The 20,230-nt window shown below is 43.9% G+C and overlaps 1 protein-coding gene across 1 annotated transcript in view; it reads right to left on the bottom strand.

The window, feature by feature from the left end:
* LOC144124710 (shootin-1-like) overlaps positions 1–20,230 on the bottom strand; it is a 61,337-nt gene that overhangs the window by 26,485 nt on the left and 14,622 nt on the right. Inside the window, exons 5-8 of the mRNA XM_077657556.1 lie at positions 15,030–15,225; positions 13,237–13,334; positions 10,500–10,581; positions 3,398–3,492 (exon numbers count right to left, since the gene is read on the bottom strand). Of these exons, the coding sequence (XP_077513682.1) occupies positions 3,398–3,492; positions 10,500–10,581; positions 13,237–13,334; positions 15,030–15,225 (471 nt within the window). The remainder of the gene's footprint in view (positions 1–3,397; positions 3,493–10,499; positions 10,582–13,236; positions 13,335–15,029; positions 15,226–20,230) is intronic.

Below are 20,230 nucleotides of genomic sequence, written 5' to 3'. Positions count from 1 at the left end.
GGAGGAATGAAAAAAAATGCGAAGTGCTCGTCTTTACATTTCTGCCTACATATCAGACACAAACTGGCCAAGCTGTCATTTCAGTAATGGACTCTGTAGGAAAAAAGACCAGCATTAATCTGAAACTAACCCCATCCTACACCAGCTGTGGCCACCTCATACCTGCAAAGTGCATAACTAAAGGCACAGCGCACGAAGGACAGGACTAAGAACGAGACAAACACAGCGCTGACTTACGACTGAAAGGCTTTATTGCTTGCACGCAATTAATAGGCAAAAAAGAGCACAATCAACAGAAGAACAGCATCAGTGATGATTGCCAAAAAACACACACAACAACACAAGCACACAATCGCAACCCACACAAGTGAACTTAACTGGTAAGATAGCCAATTTCTTTTTGCGTTAGTGCGACGGAAGGTTTGCTGACGCAGTTTTCAAGTCCCTGGTGAATTAAAAGAGCTTCCACGATTTCCCGCGTGTGTTAGTCCTTATGTTTATATACAGTATTCTAGTACGGCCGAAAAAAGGAGTGCATTTACAGGAAAGCCAATGTATAACCAAATTGCTTTTGGGGGATGATTTTAGGGAGCATTTATGCTCACTTAGGCGATCATTGAGGCAGCGCCCTGTTTGCCCAATATAAAATCGCCCACAGGATAGCTCTATCTTATAGGCAACATTTTTACAGCACTGCACATAGGGTGATTCGATTTTTTCCGCATTCGGCAGGTGGAGGTCCTTCACGGTTTACGGTTTTACACAAGCGCTGCAGTTTGTTTCGGCCAAAAAACAATACTTTGACACCGGCTTTTCCTGCAATTCTTTTCAGGTTATATGATACCTTGTGCACATAAGGTATCACCGCAAAGTTTTGGTTTTCTGCTGCAAGCGAACTCGTTGTTTTTGTTCTGAATTCCACAAGAATTTTCTCCGCTACAGCACGCAGGATGTGGTCTGGAAAGCCGGCCTTTTTCAGCCTCATGATCTGGCTTCTGAAGCTAGATTGCATTTGATGGGAACATGACCTGGAAATGGCATTTTTGAGGGCGGCTGTCACGACGCCTCGTTTTATTATTCTTGAATGGGAGGATGAGTATGATAGAAGCCCTTTTTGTGCTCGGGGTGAGTAGCGCCAGCATACCCTTTCGTCGCACATCATTATCTGTAGGTCCAGAAAGCGAATGCCGTCATGATCCGGAACTCCCATCGTTAGTTGAAATTGTTTTAGATTAGACCTGAACAATGTGAGGATGTCACTGGCTTCATCTGCAACACTGTGGCCACTCCTTAATCTAAAAATCACCAGAAAGTCATCAACGAAACGGAACACACGTACCACTGAAGATTCAAGTAAGTTATGTATAAACATAAGGACCAACGTACGCGGGAAATCGTGGAAGCTCTTTTAATTCACCGGTGACTTGACAACTACGTCAGCAAACCTTCCGTCGCGTTAACGCAAAAAGAAATTGACTATCTTACCAGTTAAGTTCACTTGTGTGGGTTGCGATTGTGTGCTTTGGTTGTTGTGTGTGTTTTTTGACGATCATCACTGATGCTGTTCTATCTGTTGATTGTGCTCCTTTTCGCCTATTAATTGCGTGCGAGCAATAAAGCTTTTCAGTCGTAAGTCAGCGCTGTGTTTGTCTCTTTCTATGCCCCGTCCTTCATGCGCTGTGCCTTCAGTCAGTAACATGTACCGACTAGCCCGGACAAACACCTTATTGCACAAGTAAATCTAGCCCAAATTGAAAGCACAGCAGGCTTTGTCAACCCCACTGTTTAACTGTGCATTAGTATGGCACATTTTTTCACAGTGGCTCCACAGCAACATGAAAAGCGTACTGATACAGCCCTCCCCACTCCGTTTAATTGTGCGTATGAAGCTACATCGAGAGCTGCTCACCCCTCTCAGTTTTTTTCTGTACAACCACTGGCACTGCTCAGCGCTGTCCACAGTCAGCCTGCTGTATATTCCTGAACTTACCCTAAATTTATGCAACATTCCCTGGTTTTAACTGCCCTCGGCTATCTGCACTACCTTCAAAGTGAAGAAAGAAAAAAGCACTGCAAAGAAAAAAAGCAGCTTTTTTTTTCTGCATGAATATTTGCCTTCACTATCAAGTAATTTCCCATAACTTCTGCAGCAAAATTCCCAAGTATAATTATCTCAAACGGTAGCAGCTAACCTTAGTTGGCAATGTTCAACTGGGGCTCAATTCGTCGGCACTCTGTTATGCATGCCAACTGCCCAAGGTATATATGCACTTGTGCATGACACTTTCCCAGGCCTTGCATGCAAATTAAGCAGCAGTTTTGTGTTTGTACATATTTTTTGAATAAATCCAATGTACTTTATTCAGCTGCATTTGTTTTAAATCTCCATAACACACCCATTACTATTCTGAATTGCTCATTGAGGTATAGTTATTCAGCAGACAAGGGAAGGGACAGATGTGCTTATTATGGCATACATGACGGAAGCCTACAGTCACCGAACCAAGGAGCATAGGGGATGTTTTTTTTTTTTTAATTAGTACTAATTTGTAGTTTTAGGTGTTGGTAGAGCACCGGATGAGAAAGTCGGAGGTGATGGGTTCGGTTTCCCCTGGTGGCGTGTGGTCGTTTTTCTTCTGCTTTTATTGACCTCCCATTAATGAAAACAACAAACTAAAAAAAAAAAAAACATCCCCTATGCTTCCTGGTTTCAGTGACTGTTGGCTTCCGTCATCTTTGAGCTATAGCAAAGAGAACAAATGGCTTGTAGCAAGTCATAAACGCCAGCTTAAACTACACACGAGCTAAGGTCCTAATGTTTACCACCTGCAGACAACCTCAAAAGCACTCTAACCTGACACCATCTATCAATCAGTTGAACCTCCATGGCAGCTGTGATGCACCACTGAAGGTTCCTTCACAGATAGCTACGACCGAAATACGGTAATAATACTGCCATGTAACAATATATTTTAATGTTATGCATTAAATATTCACTGATATCAATATTCCTTGTCATCCACTTGTTGATGCACACCCATGTATTCCTGCCACAAAAGCTTACATCAACAAAGTTTTTTTTTTTTCTGCACTGCACCCTACCCAGTGGTTGGTACCCTTTATAAGCCACGGTTTGTGTTATCAGTGATCAACTTTGCAAGTTGTACAAAAAAAACAGGCACATAAACACACAACCTGATAAGTTATCTGTAAGTTACCTGTTAAGCTTTTCACCCGGAAAACACTCTCGAATTGACCAACCATCAAAGGACACCAGCTTCCTTCTTCCTTTCAAGTGATCTGGAAGGCCCAACCAGGCACCACTGTTTTCAGAAAGGCCAGAAACATGCACCACTCGGGGTCTGAGCTGGGAAGAAACAAGTGAATCAGAACCTACCCTGGCGGTCTCCCTCTCTCGGGCTCGGTTCCGTTCCGACTCATCGTCAAACTTCTTGCGCAGTTCAAAGAATTCCCGGGCGGCCAGAACAGACACTGAAACCAAAATAGAGTGCTTCAGGTGACGACTGTGCTCACCGCATTCCTAACATCCCAAGCAGGCACACGTAAGGGAAGCGAACAAGGAGGAGCTTAACTGGGTAATAAACAGTAAAACTTTTTGCAGTGCTCTGCAAATAGCTTTTAAAAAGTCGTTACTTCGTCGTTACCGAGCCCTGCTAGAACAAAATTACCTATCCTTTTAAAAGAGTAGAGACATCAAATTTTAGGATGAAAGTTTTTTTCTGTTTGGTATAGTGTACAAGACAATAGTACACATAAGCCACGATGTCAAATTCACCTGCACCAACTGAATTTTTTTTCTCATGCCGTTTCAATTTCAGCAGCGAGACAACCACTGTGATGCAACAGACAACTTCAGATCATGTTAGTCATGCGACTACGATATAATAGATGCTTGTTAAATCTTGTGATTCCGACTCATGGGTAGGCCTGCGTAAGAGTTGGTATGAATTTAAAAAAAAAAAACAGCAACCATACTGCAGTTTTCGTATGCTTCACATGACTTCAAATCATCTGTTACCTCAGAGCCAGGTTCGGTTCGCCCTTGAAACCGAAACTGAAACAGCATGAGAGAAAAAAGACAAAAAAATTCATGTGGATTAGCTCAGCTAATCCAGGATAAACAAAGCGAAAGACGTCGGTGTTCACTGTGCTGGCGTTGACAACGTTGGCATTGACAATGTTCTAGACAGCGATGGCTTTGAGGAAAGGAAGGGCACATAACTGGCTCCCTGGTTATGTGGACACCTCATTTGTGCTTTGATACATGTGGCGGTGGTGAGAGAGAGATGTGGTCTGAATGCATTAGCGCTGACAGTGTTGTGGCTGACATGCCGCACTGCAGCAATAACTACGCCTCAGCGTTAATTGCCTCAGGGTTAATTTCGTGATCAATGTCTCGCGATCAACCATTAACTGCATGCCACCTCCCAGCGTGGAAGGGAGGGCGCGCTGCCTAACCAGTGTGCGGAACCGCAATCAAAGCTGGCTTTTGCAGTTGGACACCAAGCAAGATTGAGGTCTCCACTGATGCTGATCCAAAGTTCCTGCGTTCCAAGGGTTCCAGGGGAAATGCTAATGCCCCTGCCCATGTGCTGTGCGATGTCAGTGCAGGTTAAAGATCCCCAGGTGGTCGAAATTATTCGAGAGCCCTCCACTACGGCATCTCTTTCTTCCTTTCTTTTTTCACTCCCTCCTTTATCCCTTCCCTTACTGCACACGCCAACAGTTCAGGTGTCCAGCTACGTATGAGACAGATAATACATTTCCTATCCCCAAAAACTAATTTCCTTTTTCATTTTTTTTCCACTACACCAACAGTTGAGGTGTCCAACCATGTATGAGACAGATAATGCATTTCCTATCCCCAAAAACTAATTTCCTTTTTCATTTTTTTTCCACTACACCAACAGTTGAGGTGTCCAACCATGTATGAGACAGATAATGCATTTCCTATCCCCAAAAACTAATTTCCTTTTTCATTTTTTTTCCACTGACCCACGGAGCCCTTAGTGCCCCTTTCCTTTTGTGAAAATGAATGGCCTTTGCAAAGTGTCAACACCAATGAACTCTATGAACACTGTGGGCTCACTTGTTTTGTTTGGTTTTTGAGGAAAGGAAATGGCACAGTAACCATCTCACATATCTTGGTGGACACCACACTGTAAAGGAAGGGATAAAGAAGGGAAGGAAAGAAAAAAGAGAAAACTGAATATGAAAGTTGCATTTTGAGGAAAGGCACACTGCAGTGGAACACCTGTGGCTCAGTGCTATTAGGGGCACATGGGCAGTAGTGACTAGGGAGAGAGAGAAATATGGGTGGCAGTTTGTGCCAGTAAAGCTTTCCCTTTAAAAAATTCAAGATAAAGTAATGTGACAACTGCAATGTGATCACTGCAAGGAAAGAATTGGTTGTTGTTTTGAGGAAAGGAAATGACGCAGTAACTTTCTCACATACCACAGTGGGCACTGGAACCTGTGCAAGGGAAGGAATAAAGGATGGAGTGAAAGAAGAAAGCGGTCTCCAGAATAATTTAGACCACCTGGGGATCTCTAACATGCATTGACATTCCACAGCACATGGGCGGAACATACAACTAAAATTTGGTGTCTCTACTTCGCTAAGCTTTGAGGGCTCCTTTGAGAACCGTAATATGCACACCTTGCTTCTGTTCCTTCATGGCCTTTTGCATTCAACGTATGAATGAGATAAGTTTCATGAATAGCCTTACAATGAAGCTGAGAAGACACACTAATTTCTTTCACTGCAGACTGCCACCTTCTTATGCACACACAATGACTCCCACTGATCTGACTTCAGTTAATCTTTAAGCTGACCATGTTAAGATGTTTCACCAGGCGCCTGGACTTCGGTGCGAAAAAAAAAAAAAAACTTATTTCAAAGTCTTAGAAGCATTATCAGTGATTAGAGATTATTTGTGCATGAACAGGAAAATTTTAAATTCAAGGTGTGAGGCCTGTGCCAATGGATTTCAAAGCAGCAGTACGCAGCAATTCAGACTAAGACATATACTATATACAGTGGAACCCCGTTCATACGTTTTTCACCGGACCGGGGAAAAAAAACGTAACAGCCGGGAAAACGCAACAGTGAGGAAAGCTCCGAAAATGAATGAAAATGTGCAGTTTCAACTATGGACAATTTATTTCCACAGAGTGCGCTTAAGACTTAAAAAAGTCCAGAATGGTGGCTTGCCGTTTTTGCCACGAGCCTGCTTTGCTTTCAGGCCAAAGAGCGTGGCATTCCCCTCTATCTCGGCACGCTTCGAGATGATGCTGTTAAGCATCGAGGGTGGGAGACCAAGGTCCTTGGCAATGTGGACTCTCTTCCGCGCTGGCTGCCTGTCGACTGCATTTACTGCGTCCAGCTTTTCCTCAAGGGAAAGCGCCTTCCGCTCGCGCGACGCCATCTAAGCACAAGTTCGACGTTCACAAGGCTTAGTGCACAATGACGATAGCATGATAGAAGAGGAGTCGACCCGTTCAACAACCATGCGGCGACCGTAAAAGTGAGAGCATTTTTCACGAATGGCCACCTAGTGGCGGCCTCTCGAACTGGCGTGCGGCTTCTTGCAGCCAGTTCCATAGCCAAGCCCGGCCAAAACTCGCCAAAAGTCAAAATGGCGGTTGCAGCGCGTTGCCTACTTCAGCCCAGGCGTGTTCGGGGTGCTAAGTTGCGACGTATCATGCGGGAACGTTTTCACAGCTACTACGTAACAACGGGGTTCCTTATACATTGGATCCTATGAAAGCTATGCCGGGACAGGATGAAAGCGACGTAGCAGCCGGGAAAACGCAGCAGTAAGGAACGTAACAGCGGGGTTCTACTGTACATACAAACAAAGGTATTTCATTCCCAGTTGCCAATTCACTCCGGTATTAGTCTTTGTTGTCAATAACGGTAAAGCCAGGCAAAATGTGTCACATCTCACAAGTTAACAGCAGGTCACAATCACTCTGCATAATTTTGAAGTGCTGCTGAAAATGAAAATGTGGTGGGCCAAAGTCCGACGACACTTCCAGAACTGGTTGTGCATGGCAGCTTCCTCCGGGCTGATTGCCAGAGCATGTTCGTGTTCCGTTAGTTAATCTGCAGTGGTCAGGACTGGGTCACCCTGGCACAGATTCAACGCTCAACTCGAAACTGACCCATGGGATCCACCATATGATATCTCAGTGGCAGCCTGCTGGCAAGCAAGTTCATTTTCTGGTTGCTGGCAGGCACTCTGATATGTAATCTGTAAGCTCACAGGGAAAAGCTTTGGGCCAGTTGAAGAAGAAAGGCAACTGCGACTAGAGACAGGACTTAGGCCAGAGAAACGGACGGTACAAGCTGCAACTCACGTGCTTTGGCTGTAAAAACGAGCCCCTGATTGCCTAAATTAATCCAGAAAAGTCTGTTATGTGATCTCTTACGCCCTGCACATTGCAGCTAAATAGGAGAGATAGAGGATTAATGTATTTTGAGACGCAACTGCTGTGTCAGCAAGGTAAAATCCGCAAAAGCTATGGCTCCTCATCTGTACATATCTTAAATGACAATTTTTGCGACCTTGTAAAGAGTTAGCGCAAACAGTCCCAGACCATGAGAAAGACAACACGCACACAGGTACTATAACACTTGAGTGCATGTTGTCTTTCTCGTGGCCTGTGTCGGCAGTAAAAATTTTTAGATCGATATGACCAACTCTCCCAAAAAAGAAGTTTTATTGAATAATTTTTGCAGGAACCTAATTTCCCTATTTTTGGTGAACTGCATACAACTCTAAAGAACCAGTCCCGCAAATAATTTGGACAGAACGTCACATTTTAACTCGAATCAGCACACTTGCTATGTGTGCATATATTTCATGCAAATAAATATTGTAAGCCAGAATTCAAACTTGGTCGAAAGACGTTTATTTCATGTATATTTACACAACGCCTCTCAGAGTGTATGAGTAGATATGTGGAATACCGCAATATCTGCCAATACCTGAGAGAGCTGCAGCTGGAAACATCAAAGGTGGTTTTTATCTAATGCATGCCCTTTATCTGAGCCTTATCTTCTGAAGGCTGCTTATCTGGCTCCTCATCTACACCCTCCGACTTGCTGCTAAATACGCTGCAACAATGGGTGACAACCTAATGCTGAGTCATCTTTCTGCCTTTGCAGTATCCAAAGGTTTGGCCACATACAGAGATAAAGGAACACACCAAGTGGTGTACAACATTTGGCTCACAAGATAAACTCCGTAAAATAGTCCTAAAGTGCCCTTTTGATAGATTCATAAAGTACCGAGTTCACGAAAAAAAAAAAAAAAGTTCCTTGCAGTAACCCACACGAGCAAGACACGGCAGAAGATTGACCATTACGGTCGAACATTAGACCTGAAGAAAACCAACCTGAGGGAGACTTTTGGCAAAAGTCACAATTATTGAAACAAAAAATGCCTTTTTGGAATATTGTTGAAATAAATTACAACACTGTTGGTGTTCTAACACAATACAAGAACATGCACACAAAGTTTCATTCTAATCTGTACGGTAGAAAATGAGAAATATGGCCTTATTAAAGCATTGGTGGCACACGCCAAGAGAGTCTCAAATAACAACCCATGAATCCAATTTTCAAACCGAACCGGAATCAGTTGTGAAGTGGAGACCCCCAGTGCACATTATAAGCATCGTTTTTCAGAGTTTTTCAGTGCATATGAGCAGTGCTGCAGAAGGTGCAATGAACCAAGTGCAAAAGCAAACTTTTACCTTATAGATTTTTTAAACTCCTAAAGCCAAATTTGAAGCTTCTTTGAACATGTTTGTTCCTTAAATAAAATTTCAAATCTCTTGAAACTCCCACTCATTTTTTCTTTGCTGATGAGTCTTCGTTATCAACTCAGCTGGAAAACCACTATATTCAGAAAACTGTCACACAGAAAACGAAGCTTGTTATTTCAGTGAACATTTTTGAGCCAAAAAAAATGTATGAAGAATTCAGCTGGGTGCTTTTATTATACTGTTTTGACCATTTTCTACTAAAAAGAGAATATTCTCAAAGTACAGTCAAACCACAAAAACAAAGTATGCCCTTCAAGAGGTCTATTTTTCAATTTAGTTGCCATGCCCAGAAAATTTCTCAGTGAACACATGCACTTCCTATTTTCAGTATTTATTTTCTTTAAAGGGCAACTCTGGCATTTTTTGTACCTGCACGAATTTTACTGAGATTTCCAGAGTAAACTCTCCGAACTTTTCCAGTCATTTATGCTAAATTTCCCAGTCGAGTTACGTCTGACTGCAGCCCAAATAAATTTTGAAACTTTCCATTTCGTGGTCTCAATCGGGGCGATTTCCACAGGCAGCCTTGTGTGTGTGACGTCACAGGTTGGCATGCTCATTGATAATCGTTGATATAAGGTTAAATTTTCGTGCTTGTTTTTGCTCACTTCAGACACATAATGACCCAAGCTGTCGCTTACGGTCACCACGTTGCGTTGGCCAATCAAGGAGCCCACATTAAGTTTTGGGACAGCATCTGTGACATCATAGGTTGGCATGCCGTGACGCAAAAGTTGAGCCAAAGCCTAGTTTCAGTTTTGATTTCCAGATTTCCGCAGTATTAAAATACTTCTTCTTGACATATCGAAAACTGGTGTTTTGTATCGGAGAGAGGGGACTCTAAAGAATGTGATGTGATGATCAACTGAAAACGTTCAAAAAAGCCCCCAGAGTTGCCCTTTAAAACTCCACAATAATAACAAAACTTTAGGATGGTGCAAGTACTGATTTCTAGTTCAAATTAAATCCAAAGTCAACAGCAATTTGCTTCAAACACTTTTAGTGCACAAAAAAAAAGATTAATGGTATAAATAGGCATTTTTAAAACTATTTTCTTTTGAAAGTACACAGCGCCAGTAGAACAAAAATACAGTTCAATATTTCATAAATCACATAAAAAATTCGAACAGGGCCTCTTGAATACTACATGGAAAACAATCTGCAGCTGCTTAGCAATACATAAGTGACAGTGGGCAAATATAAAATAAATAAATAAAATTGTTCTCAATATAATCCTTGAAATGACTAATGGCAAAGTTCCTGAAAAGCTGTTCACTCATGAAGAATTATACTTCGAAGTTTTGAACACCAGATGTTCGGATCAGATTGAATGTCAAATCTGTGGGCGTTAATGTTTGAAGTTATCAGGTAGGCACATAAGCCTACAACAGACTGCTAGAGTGCATATAGTGCTAATATGCATCAACCCTGAAGATTTTATTAAAATCAGACAAGTGGTTCTCATTTCCCATTTTTAGCCTCGCATTTTCCATTAATGATTTTCATTTTTAACTACACAACATGGCTTCACACAGGCAAGCCATGCAGGCAAATATTTCCCGAGCCTAACAACATTCTCAGTTCCATGAAGTGACTAGTGGCTTCCTCAAAGTTCTTTGCCCCGTGTAATGACTGCCGCTCACCTCTGTTGAGGCGGCCCATGCCATCTTCCATCTCGGCCAACCGCCTCCGGCAGCGGTTGTGCTCGGCCCGCTCCGCCTCAAGCTGCGGGGAGACACACAGAGATACAGTGAATGGAAGTCCCCTTCCCCCTTCTGAGCCTTCGTGCTCACTCAGCATGTCGACTCAGCTGTCTGTTCTCACTGGACACTGGGAGATTAGCATGGACACAATTCGAAATGGAAAGTTTTCAGGCAAGTACTACACCTGTTTCTTTCTATGGATGCTCTCAGGAAAGAGAGGTGCTCTAGCAGGTGATTACAAAAGCTCCAACAAAGCTAAGATTCAAACAAGGAACACAAATTTTCTTGGCAAGAAAAGAAATTTACCAAAGAAGCTCTAAAAATACACTGAATATCCCATTAAGCAAATGTTTGATAAAAGCACACAATAGTGCTATACTTCTATATGACATACTCAAGGCGATGTTCTGGCTATTCGATATAAACAATAAATTGATATATTCAGGTTTGAAATATTGTCACAAAATTCGGCGTATATTCGAAATAACAGCGCTGTGCGTAAGCAATCGTGCCCGCATGTGGTAAAATACAACAACGGGGAAGGAACCACGGAGAGCGCGAGCTTTGCGTGTGCTGCTGCCCTTTCCGTTTTGCTCGCCGGCGCGGCGCCAACGGAGACATGGTTGCGCGCGCCATCAATTGTTCCAGACGGTCCGAGTAGTTTCTACTCATTCTCGACGGAGAGGGCGCAGCCTCGACCATGCTAAGTGATGCCCTCTCCCTTTCTCCCTTCACGTCGCCGACGGCACAAGACGAGAGAGCCCTCGATGCTTCTAGAACCCGGTCTCCGAGCTTGACCAATGGGGTTGCGCGGCCTTGTGCGAGAAGGAGAAGGAGCTTGTGCAGTTGATACTGCGTGTATGTGCGCGCCTACCTTGGGGCAAAGAACAAACAGACGCGGACCATGCCTATAAATGAGGGGCTTTAGCCGCTGTCTTTCAGCCCGAGCCGCCGTTTAAGCTTCAGAGAAGCACGCCTGCTCGACCGGCCATGGACCAGCGAGGCACCGTGTGCCAACCTGCGTATCGGCCCATCGTGTTCCTCAGGTCGTCGGACTGTCGCAGTGCCCGGTGAACAAAACGTGTTTTGGTTGTTTCTCTCTCTATGTGTTAGTGCACTTTAGGTGCAAAGATTTTGTTGTATTGTAATCTCTCTCGGTTGTTACTTTGCACGAGTTGCATTGTATTTGTATATCACTTCATATCTGCTCGTACGAGTGATTGTGAAATCCTCTGTATCGTCCCTTTGCTGTATAAACTTTGTTTTGTTTTGTGAACCTTTGGCTCCAACCCATTCTCTGGCTTGCGACCGGCGAAAGCTGGGCACCAAACGACCAACCCCCTTGTCACTTGGTAGCTGGTCTCTGGCTGAGCTTGCCACGCTGAGTCGAGGGCATCTCCTTTGTGACCGAGATCTCTACCCCACACGCTCTAAGGGTGTCTGGGAGTGCACGCAAATGTGCGAGAAGTGGTGACAGATATCTAGCATCGAGTGCCATTAACAAAGCCCTTCTTCGAGATAACTGTAAGCTTCACAAGAAATGGAATTGGCTGAGCAGTCAAGAAAAGTGAACAAAACAAAATGAACAAAAAATAATGCCAAAAATGGCAAAAAAACAACTCCATGATGATTGTCTAGCAGCATGAAATTCGTGAAGGTGACACACTTGATTCATGGGGGACAACAGTGCAGTGGAACACAGACAGAAGGGAGGAAACAAGACAGAACAGCACTTGTTCCATCTTGTTTCTTACCTTCTGTCTGTGCTCCACTGCACTGTTGTCCACCATGAATCTGAACCAAGTTGCCCGACTTTCTTCGCTTATGAAACATTAATTCGAAGACCACCTTTCTCATGCACCACTTGCTGCTACTCCTCCCACTTAATAGCGCCAATGTTGCCTGATGTGTAGTGGGATGTTTCATGTGGCAGGCTTGAAGACTCGCCAAAGAGTCAACCTCATACCCAACACCGTCAACCAAGAGCGTGCAGTACTTGTAACATCAAGCTGACGAGTGTACGACTGAAACGAAATGCCATTTGTGGACACAGCCTAGTGGGCCACGCATTAGGCAGACTCTGGATGCTCTGGGAAGGAAAGGAACAGCTTCAAGTGAGGCTGTCTTGCAAATGCTGGTTGCACTAAGTCACACTTTCTCTCGGTTTTTAACCCTTTGTGTTCATAAATCCGCCATTAATGAGACAAAAAGCATGCCTTCCCAGTGCCTGATGGTGCTGTGCTGCTTGGCATGCAACCAGCTTTGCGCTGAACCCCAAGCACAATGGGTGAACTTGTGGTTCTTTGTCAAGGCAATGCTTGAAGTGCAATTTTCGTGACACAATTTGGAGGGCTCATATCCTCTGGTTACTAGAACAGGACGAAAGCTACTCGAGGCACCCATCCCCGAACCTGCTCATCTGAACCTAACAAGGCTGCAAATTTTTCCGTCCATGAGTGCGCTCAAACAGCTGCACTTCCCGAGTTCTACATTTTCCAGTGATCTTGGACTTAACGCTATTCTAGTACAACCGTTTTTTAGCTGCAGCGCCACCACGTTGTCAGTGCACCGGGTGGTCAGCCCGATAGGCAATAAAAGCTGAATGAAAATGCATCGCTGTGACAAGCCATAACGGGGGGTGCCACACGAGAGCCAATGACCAGTCAGAGCCACTCACTGCAGCAAGGAGGCGCTCATTCTTGATGACCTGGTTGCGGCAAGCACTCTCACTCTTCTCCAGCTCACTCTTGAGGCAGGAGACCTCCAGCCGCAGATCTGCATTGGAAACAGGCAAAATATTCTACGAATGCATAATCAATTATTTTATTTTGGCAGCCATACAGCATGCAGAAACAGCAGTGCTAAAATTAATCAAAACCGCTGTATCACGGCAAGCATCATGCAAGTATCACAGTGTGCACCAGTCCCCAGACACTAATGTTTTGCTTAGTTTGTAAGAGATAAATAAGTGCATTTTTACTTTCTTAGATTATGTGATTACGTTGCATCCTGCCATTTCATTGCACTTCGTGTTGCCACAATGCTTTCCGCCTGCTCATTACGCTGTTAACATGCTGCTCTCTTTTAGGCATGAATACCTGTTCACGCTCTCAAACTGCCAGTGCGGAGGTCCGCAGTCCTACCAAAAGTGGGCACCTTCAATCGTAGGTTTCCGGCATCGTGCGCATTACCTGAGGTGAGTAAAGGTGCCTATTATTACTGCCTTTACTCCTATAAACAACACCTGAAAGCAACATGTCAACAAATCATTGCACCTTGGAACGCTTCTTTGTCAGGTATCTGTGCTATATGCTTGGAGCGAAATTACGCCGTCTCCACCTCCGTACAGGTGAGTTACAGTCTGTCCTCTTTAAAGAAAAAATGGTCTTGCCACCTGCAGGTCAGTCTTCCACTGCTGGGCAGAACTCTAAATATTGGAAGCACAAAACATAGACATGGCAGCATCTTGATCTGTCAAGAAGCTTACTTGCAAAGCCTGCTCACAGTGCAACACATTCTGCCTGAAAAAATAACTTTCAAAATCCAATGCACGGCAATGAAAGTACAGTAGCCGACTGAGCTCCATTAATTCAGACTTGCACGATATTTCAGACCTTGCTGAGGAATCGTCACGCATCTCATAGGAGCGTGTACATTTCCGCAACCGAAATTTAGAACACTGAAATGGATGCCAGCAATACTTGGGGGATAATTTTGCAACTGAAAATTCTTTTTTTCAGCTTAATCGCTGTTGCACCTAACCGGTTCCCCGGCACCGTGAAAGCCACCTGGCTTCAGAGTCAATCTGATGGACTGGCTTCAATAGGCCTGGCTATTGTTCTTCATGGCTGCCACTTGAGATAATGGCAGGCTCTTTCTTCGTTGCGATCGAGATGGCCTACAAAGCGCACGTGATTGCGCTGAAAGCGGCACAGAGATGCACCGTTGGATGGTGCAAGCCACGGTGCGGGGTTCTGCTCACTTCTACTTGCATCAGACTGACCGCTCTTGCTATGCGCATCAAAAGCATTTGTTCACGGCATGACCTGCGGCCACATCGCATATTGTGACGCGAGGTAGTGCGGACATGAATGACAAGAGCATGACTGTGGCTCAGATAAAGTCCAACATTATCACTTGCAAGCGAAGCGTTGGGAGCAACGAAGTTCATGATTTCCAAAGCTGGTTTTTTGCAGAAAGATTATTTTTTTTAATTTCACAGACTTGTCGGTCTGTTCGATGATTCAGAACATTTATTTGGTCTTGCAGTGTCCAAAAAATCAGTAGGCGACTGTACGAGTTAACACCGCGTGTCCTTCTTTTAAAAAGTTATTGCATCGATCAGCGAACACTGTGTTTTCAGAGAAACAAGGACAGTATTTCACGAGTGAGGTCCCAGCAAGGTAAGGCACCATTTGCGAATACAGCATCAGCCATGACCGCGAAGTCAAATACTGCACATTTACTGACCTGCGACCATCTGCCTGAGCTGTGCAGCTTCTCCATCGTGCACAGCAGTGCCATTGCTCGTCAGGTCGGAGGACATGGACGACGACGCTGAGAGCAGGTCGGGTGGGGGCAAGCCGGCCAGATCTTCCCCAGAGGCGGCCATCTTGTCCCACAGCATCTTGGACGTGCGTCGCAAGTCCTGGTTCTCCAGGTACCACTGGGGGAGAGAACCGAGAGTGAGGGACGAAAGCTTGATGCAAATGGCATTGGAAGATCAGCTGCAGACCTAGTTAGTGCATGGCAATGAAGGCAACAGCCAACAACAAAAAAATTACAACAAAACAAGCAACAAATAATGAAGGCCGACTAACTGAATTTTACTTCGATATGCAAATGATGTATAGCTAGAAAGGAAGTGAAATGAGAAGCGCAAAAAGATACTGCACTGTTGCCAGATTACCAAGTGTGGTCACATCAAGTCATAAAAAGAAAAAATTCCTGAAAGCCAAGAGATGTAAGGAGCCAACCTGGAAACAAATCTCAAATGCTATAAAGGAAGCTCAAAGGTAAACAAAAATGCAGCCAAAAAGATCAAGATAAAAGCAACAAACCATAAGACCATCAGTTAAAAAATGCAACCAAAAAATTAATGCAGGCACCTGCCAGGATGAAATATACTCAGCGTGTCAAGCAGCACTTGGAGCGGTCGTCACATAATACAAAGGAAGTCAGACACAAAGCCCAGAGTGGAGTGGACTAAGATAGGGAGGCACGCAGACAAGTGCGGACCGCCATGAGAACAGGGACCCAGGAACTTTTTTTTGAGTGGGGAGGAAAGACGACCAATTTTATCTTTATTCATTCAACGTAATCTTTTTCATTCAATTTTCTATATATATTTTCTTTTTGTACTGTTCAAAGGTATATTTGTTTAATGCATATAAAAGCTATATTGATACGGACAGTATGCCTATCTGTATGCTAGAAGTGATGACTGCATTAAGAAAGTTTGTTTCAATTCTGATAATCATGCTCACGAGCAGGGATTAGTCAGTCAGTTACTTCTGTTGGGATATGATTGGTTTAGGTTACTGAAGCAAAACCTTTAAGACTGACTATATGAAGCCATAGCTGGCACAGGACAGGGTTAAGTGGAGAGATATGGGAGAGGGCTTTGCCCTGCAGTGGGCATAGTCAGGCTGATGAAGATGGCGATGAGCTCAGCCACACTATGCTTTACATTAATATTGTCCTATAATTGAAGAGATTGCCAGAAATCTGATGTGAGCACGAACAGTTGGAGACTGAGGAGGCACTGCCCCCCTGGAAAAAAAATTTTTTTTCTTGGATTGAGGGTGATTTCCCCCCCCCCTCCCCCCTTTCCCTCCCTGTTCTGGCATCCTTGAATGAGAGTTGACATTCATCTGTGTGTATCCTTGTCTCCATATCCTCTCAGAGCATCATTTCTATTTCTTGTGCTAGTGTGAAAGATCAATTAAACACAAAGAAAATATGATTGATGGGCACTTGAGAACCTGTACATCTGCTTTCAGAATTGGCACCACACATGCACAGGCATCCTGTATACAAAACCTGACAATAAGGCACCGTAGCAGGATGAGAACAGGAACGAAACACAGCAATGAAATAAAAAAGAAAGAAAGAAACACACTGTTAGAAAGGGCAGGTAGTAAAAAAAAAATTCTTCTTGGACCTGATATCAATACTGTACTCATTCCACAAGCGTGTTTAAAATGCCATCAAACCGAATGTCATCCGACTCAACTGCCAGCCTTGCACTGCTCGGTAAGGTTTTTCAATGGCACTCAGTTCACAAGTCATTCAAACTGACAAAGCACCGCAAAAACATGTGGGAGTTCTATAAATGCCTTTGAACTGCAAGACATATACCCTCATGCGAAGTGTCTTCGCATAGTTATTTGGAAAACGAAAAAATTACAAGTAAATAAGGTGTTTGAAATCAAGTAATTTTAACATACATCAAATAAAGTAGTTATTTTTCTTGTTTACTCTAGCCTACACAACATGCCACCTCTGATGGTAACATTCGGTCTCGTTTGATTTTGCCTCCTCAGTGTCATAGTACAAACCATCCTCAAATGTAAATGAAAGCTTTCAGTGGAAAAGCCTCTTTCCACATCATTTATGATTGTAAGCAGCAAATATGGCACATGCACAACACGAGCAAACGGACAACTATGAGTACATAGTGTGACGAAAAACCAGTGTTGCCACACAGTGGATGGAAGAAGCATAGGCGCCGATAAAAATAGCCCAAAAAAACTTTCAGCCATAACTCGCAGGAAAAATGACGTTCATAACTTTTTGTTGCTATCAACGACATCCCATACAGAACCCACCTACATGCTTCAAAGATTCAACTGAGGTTATCAAAACAAAACTTGACAGTAGCAGTGTGACTGCAATACAATGAGTAAATGCTGAACATTTTGACTGCCCTTGGATACATAATGCAGCACTGTGGAACTCCATTGAGTTTGAATTCTATTCACAGTCCCAAATACCAATATCAATATCATCATCTTCATCACCAGCCTGACTACGGCCACTGCAGGGCAAGGGTCTCTCCCATGTCTCTCCATTAACCCTGTCCTTTGCCAGCTGTGGCCACCGCATCCCCGCAAACTTCAAAATCTGCTGCGACGCTTGCCTTCTCTTGGAATCCACTTCGTTACCCTTAAGGACGAGCGGTTATCTTGCCTTCACACTACATGACCTGCCCAAGCCCATTTCTTTCTCCTGATTTCGACTAGGACATGTGTTTGTTCCCTCACCCACTCTGCCCGCTTCCGATCCCTTAATGTTACACCTATCATTTTTCTTTCCATAGCTTGCTGCATTGAGCTTAATTTAAGCTGAACCCTTTTCGTTAGCCTCCACATTTCTGCCCTATAGATGAGTACCAGTAAGATACAACTGTTGCATACTTTTCTCATGAGGGGTATTGGTAAACTGCCATTCATGATCTGAGAGAACCTGCTATATGAACTCCACCCCATTTTTATTCTCCTAGTTATTTCCCTCTCATGGTATGGATCAGCGGTCACTACCTGCCCTAAGTAGACATATTCCATAACCACCTCTAGCACCTCAATGCCTATTGTGAACTGCTGTTTCCTTGCGAGACCGTTGAACATTACTTTGGTTTTTCGGCATGTTCATTTTAATACCTACCATTCTGCTCTGCCTGTCTAACTAATTTACCATGCTTTGCAGCTCACCTCCTGAGTGATTTAGCAAGGCAATTTCCCAAATATTAATCGAATCAAACAGCACTTGAAAGTACCCATGTAGCAAAAGCATGTTACATTCACTGACAGTCACCCACCTCTAATGCTTAGTTTCTCTCTTGCTGTGCAGTTTAGCAAAGGTCATTGACCTACATAATCTGCAGGATAAAAAAATTTAAACGAATGATTCGTGAATGCGATATCAAATGAAGAGCGTTAGTTAAGTTGTTTTCACCTACGTTTTCGATAAATTTAAATACCAACGCATACATCACGAAATGACGATTCTTGGTACCGCCCCATCCCTCTAAAACCACTGGTTCGTCCGCCACAGCCCTCCGAAGGTCGCCCCTATTACACTTTCGAGGAACAAAGGTCATCATTGCGAATCCCTCCAACACACAAGGCTTCAAACCAACTACGAACTTTCTGCGCCGAACAAAGGTTGTTGGTACGAATTCCTCACACACACCAGGTTTCAACCCGACTAAGAACTTTGTGCGCTGATCTGTGCCAATTCATTTGCCACCACTCCGAATGCTCTGAGACAAGCGGATGGGCCACAGTTTTGTCATTAATGGTGACACTAAGTGGCACCAGTCTTGGCACCCGCTCAGGCGGTAATATGTATAGCAGGACACCAGCACAGGGGGGTAAACCGGCCCGCTGTGATGGCCCAACAGCTGCGCGCGCGCAGCCACGTGATGGGGGGTCACATTTTGCTGACCTGAGGTGTTACGGCTACGATCAGATCACGTGACTTAGCTGCCATCTTTAAATCTGAGAGTGGACAAAGAAAGAGATGCGAAACAAGCAAATATAAAAGCTAATGCTCTCAAAATATAAACCAAAAAATCCCCCCCCCCCCCCCCCCCCCCATCTCACTGCCACACCACTGCCACACGGCCTGATAGGAGACATGGCCTAGTGAACACTTTCATTTTCCCTTGCCTTTGAAAGCAAGTGCTCACACAGGAACAATCAGGCTTCTAAAACCTCAAACAGCAAAAGTCAAAATCAAAATAGAAAGCAGGGCTTCACTTGCACAAATGATGAGCACAAACATTCCGTAGTTCCAGCAAGCATGCATATGCATTTTTGAAAGAAACAAGCAAAAAAGCACTGATACCATCATGCAGTTATCAATGTTATCTCTTCTGCTGGCTTTCCAAAGATGACCAAAGATAAAAAGATAAGACATACATACATCAGACAGTGACAGATAGCGAGGTTATATTGAGCATGATGAGCTCAAATCGCCTGAACATCAGGGCCATAGAGCTGCAGCAAATTTCTGCAATTCCCCATCACGGTCACTACTTCCTGGTGTGCACAGTGTAGTGAAGCAGGTCTTTGTTACTGTGATGTCTAAGCTATACAACAGCAATAAAGGAGCACAGAATGCCGCTATGAAGCCTCATGACAGCTAAGCTAAGCTGCTGTGATGATATGCATCGGCTACCATCAGTGTTAAAATTTAACATTTTCAGTTAACACTACACCTTTGACCCAGTTCAATGAAATAATGCTCCTTTCTGGAAGACCACAGTGAACATGATAAGGTCACACAAGAAAAATTCATCACGGTTCCAATAAACATCGATGTGGTGAGAAAGAGCAGATTAGACAGGTTTTAGAGCCACCATTAACTTGTCAGTGTATGCCCTGCAGATGAAAAGTCAACTTCAAGCCTAATATGATGCGATAACCAGGGCATCAGTGAAAGATGACATGACACACATCATCATCACCATCAGCCTGACTATGCCCTTTGCAGGGCAAAAGCCTCTTCCATATGTCTCTTGAATTAACCCTGTCCTGTGCCAGCTGCAGCCACCTTACCCCCGCAAACTTCTTGATCTCATCTGCCCACTTAACTTTCTGCCACCCCCTGCTACACTTGCGTTCACTTGGAATCCAGTCCGTTACTCTTAAAGACCATCAATTATC

Source organism: Amblyomma americanum, chromosome 3 (assembly GCF_052857255.1).
Source record: "Amblyomma americanum isolate KBUSLIRL-KWMA chromosome 3, ASM5285725v1, whole genome shotgun sequence".
NCBI classification, from domain to species: Eukaryota; Metazoa; Arthropoda; class Arachnida; order Ixodida; family Ixodidae; genus Amblyomma; species Amblyomma americanum.
This window is presented reverse-complemented; position numbering and strand designations above follow the sequence as displayed.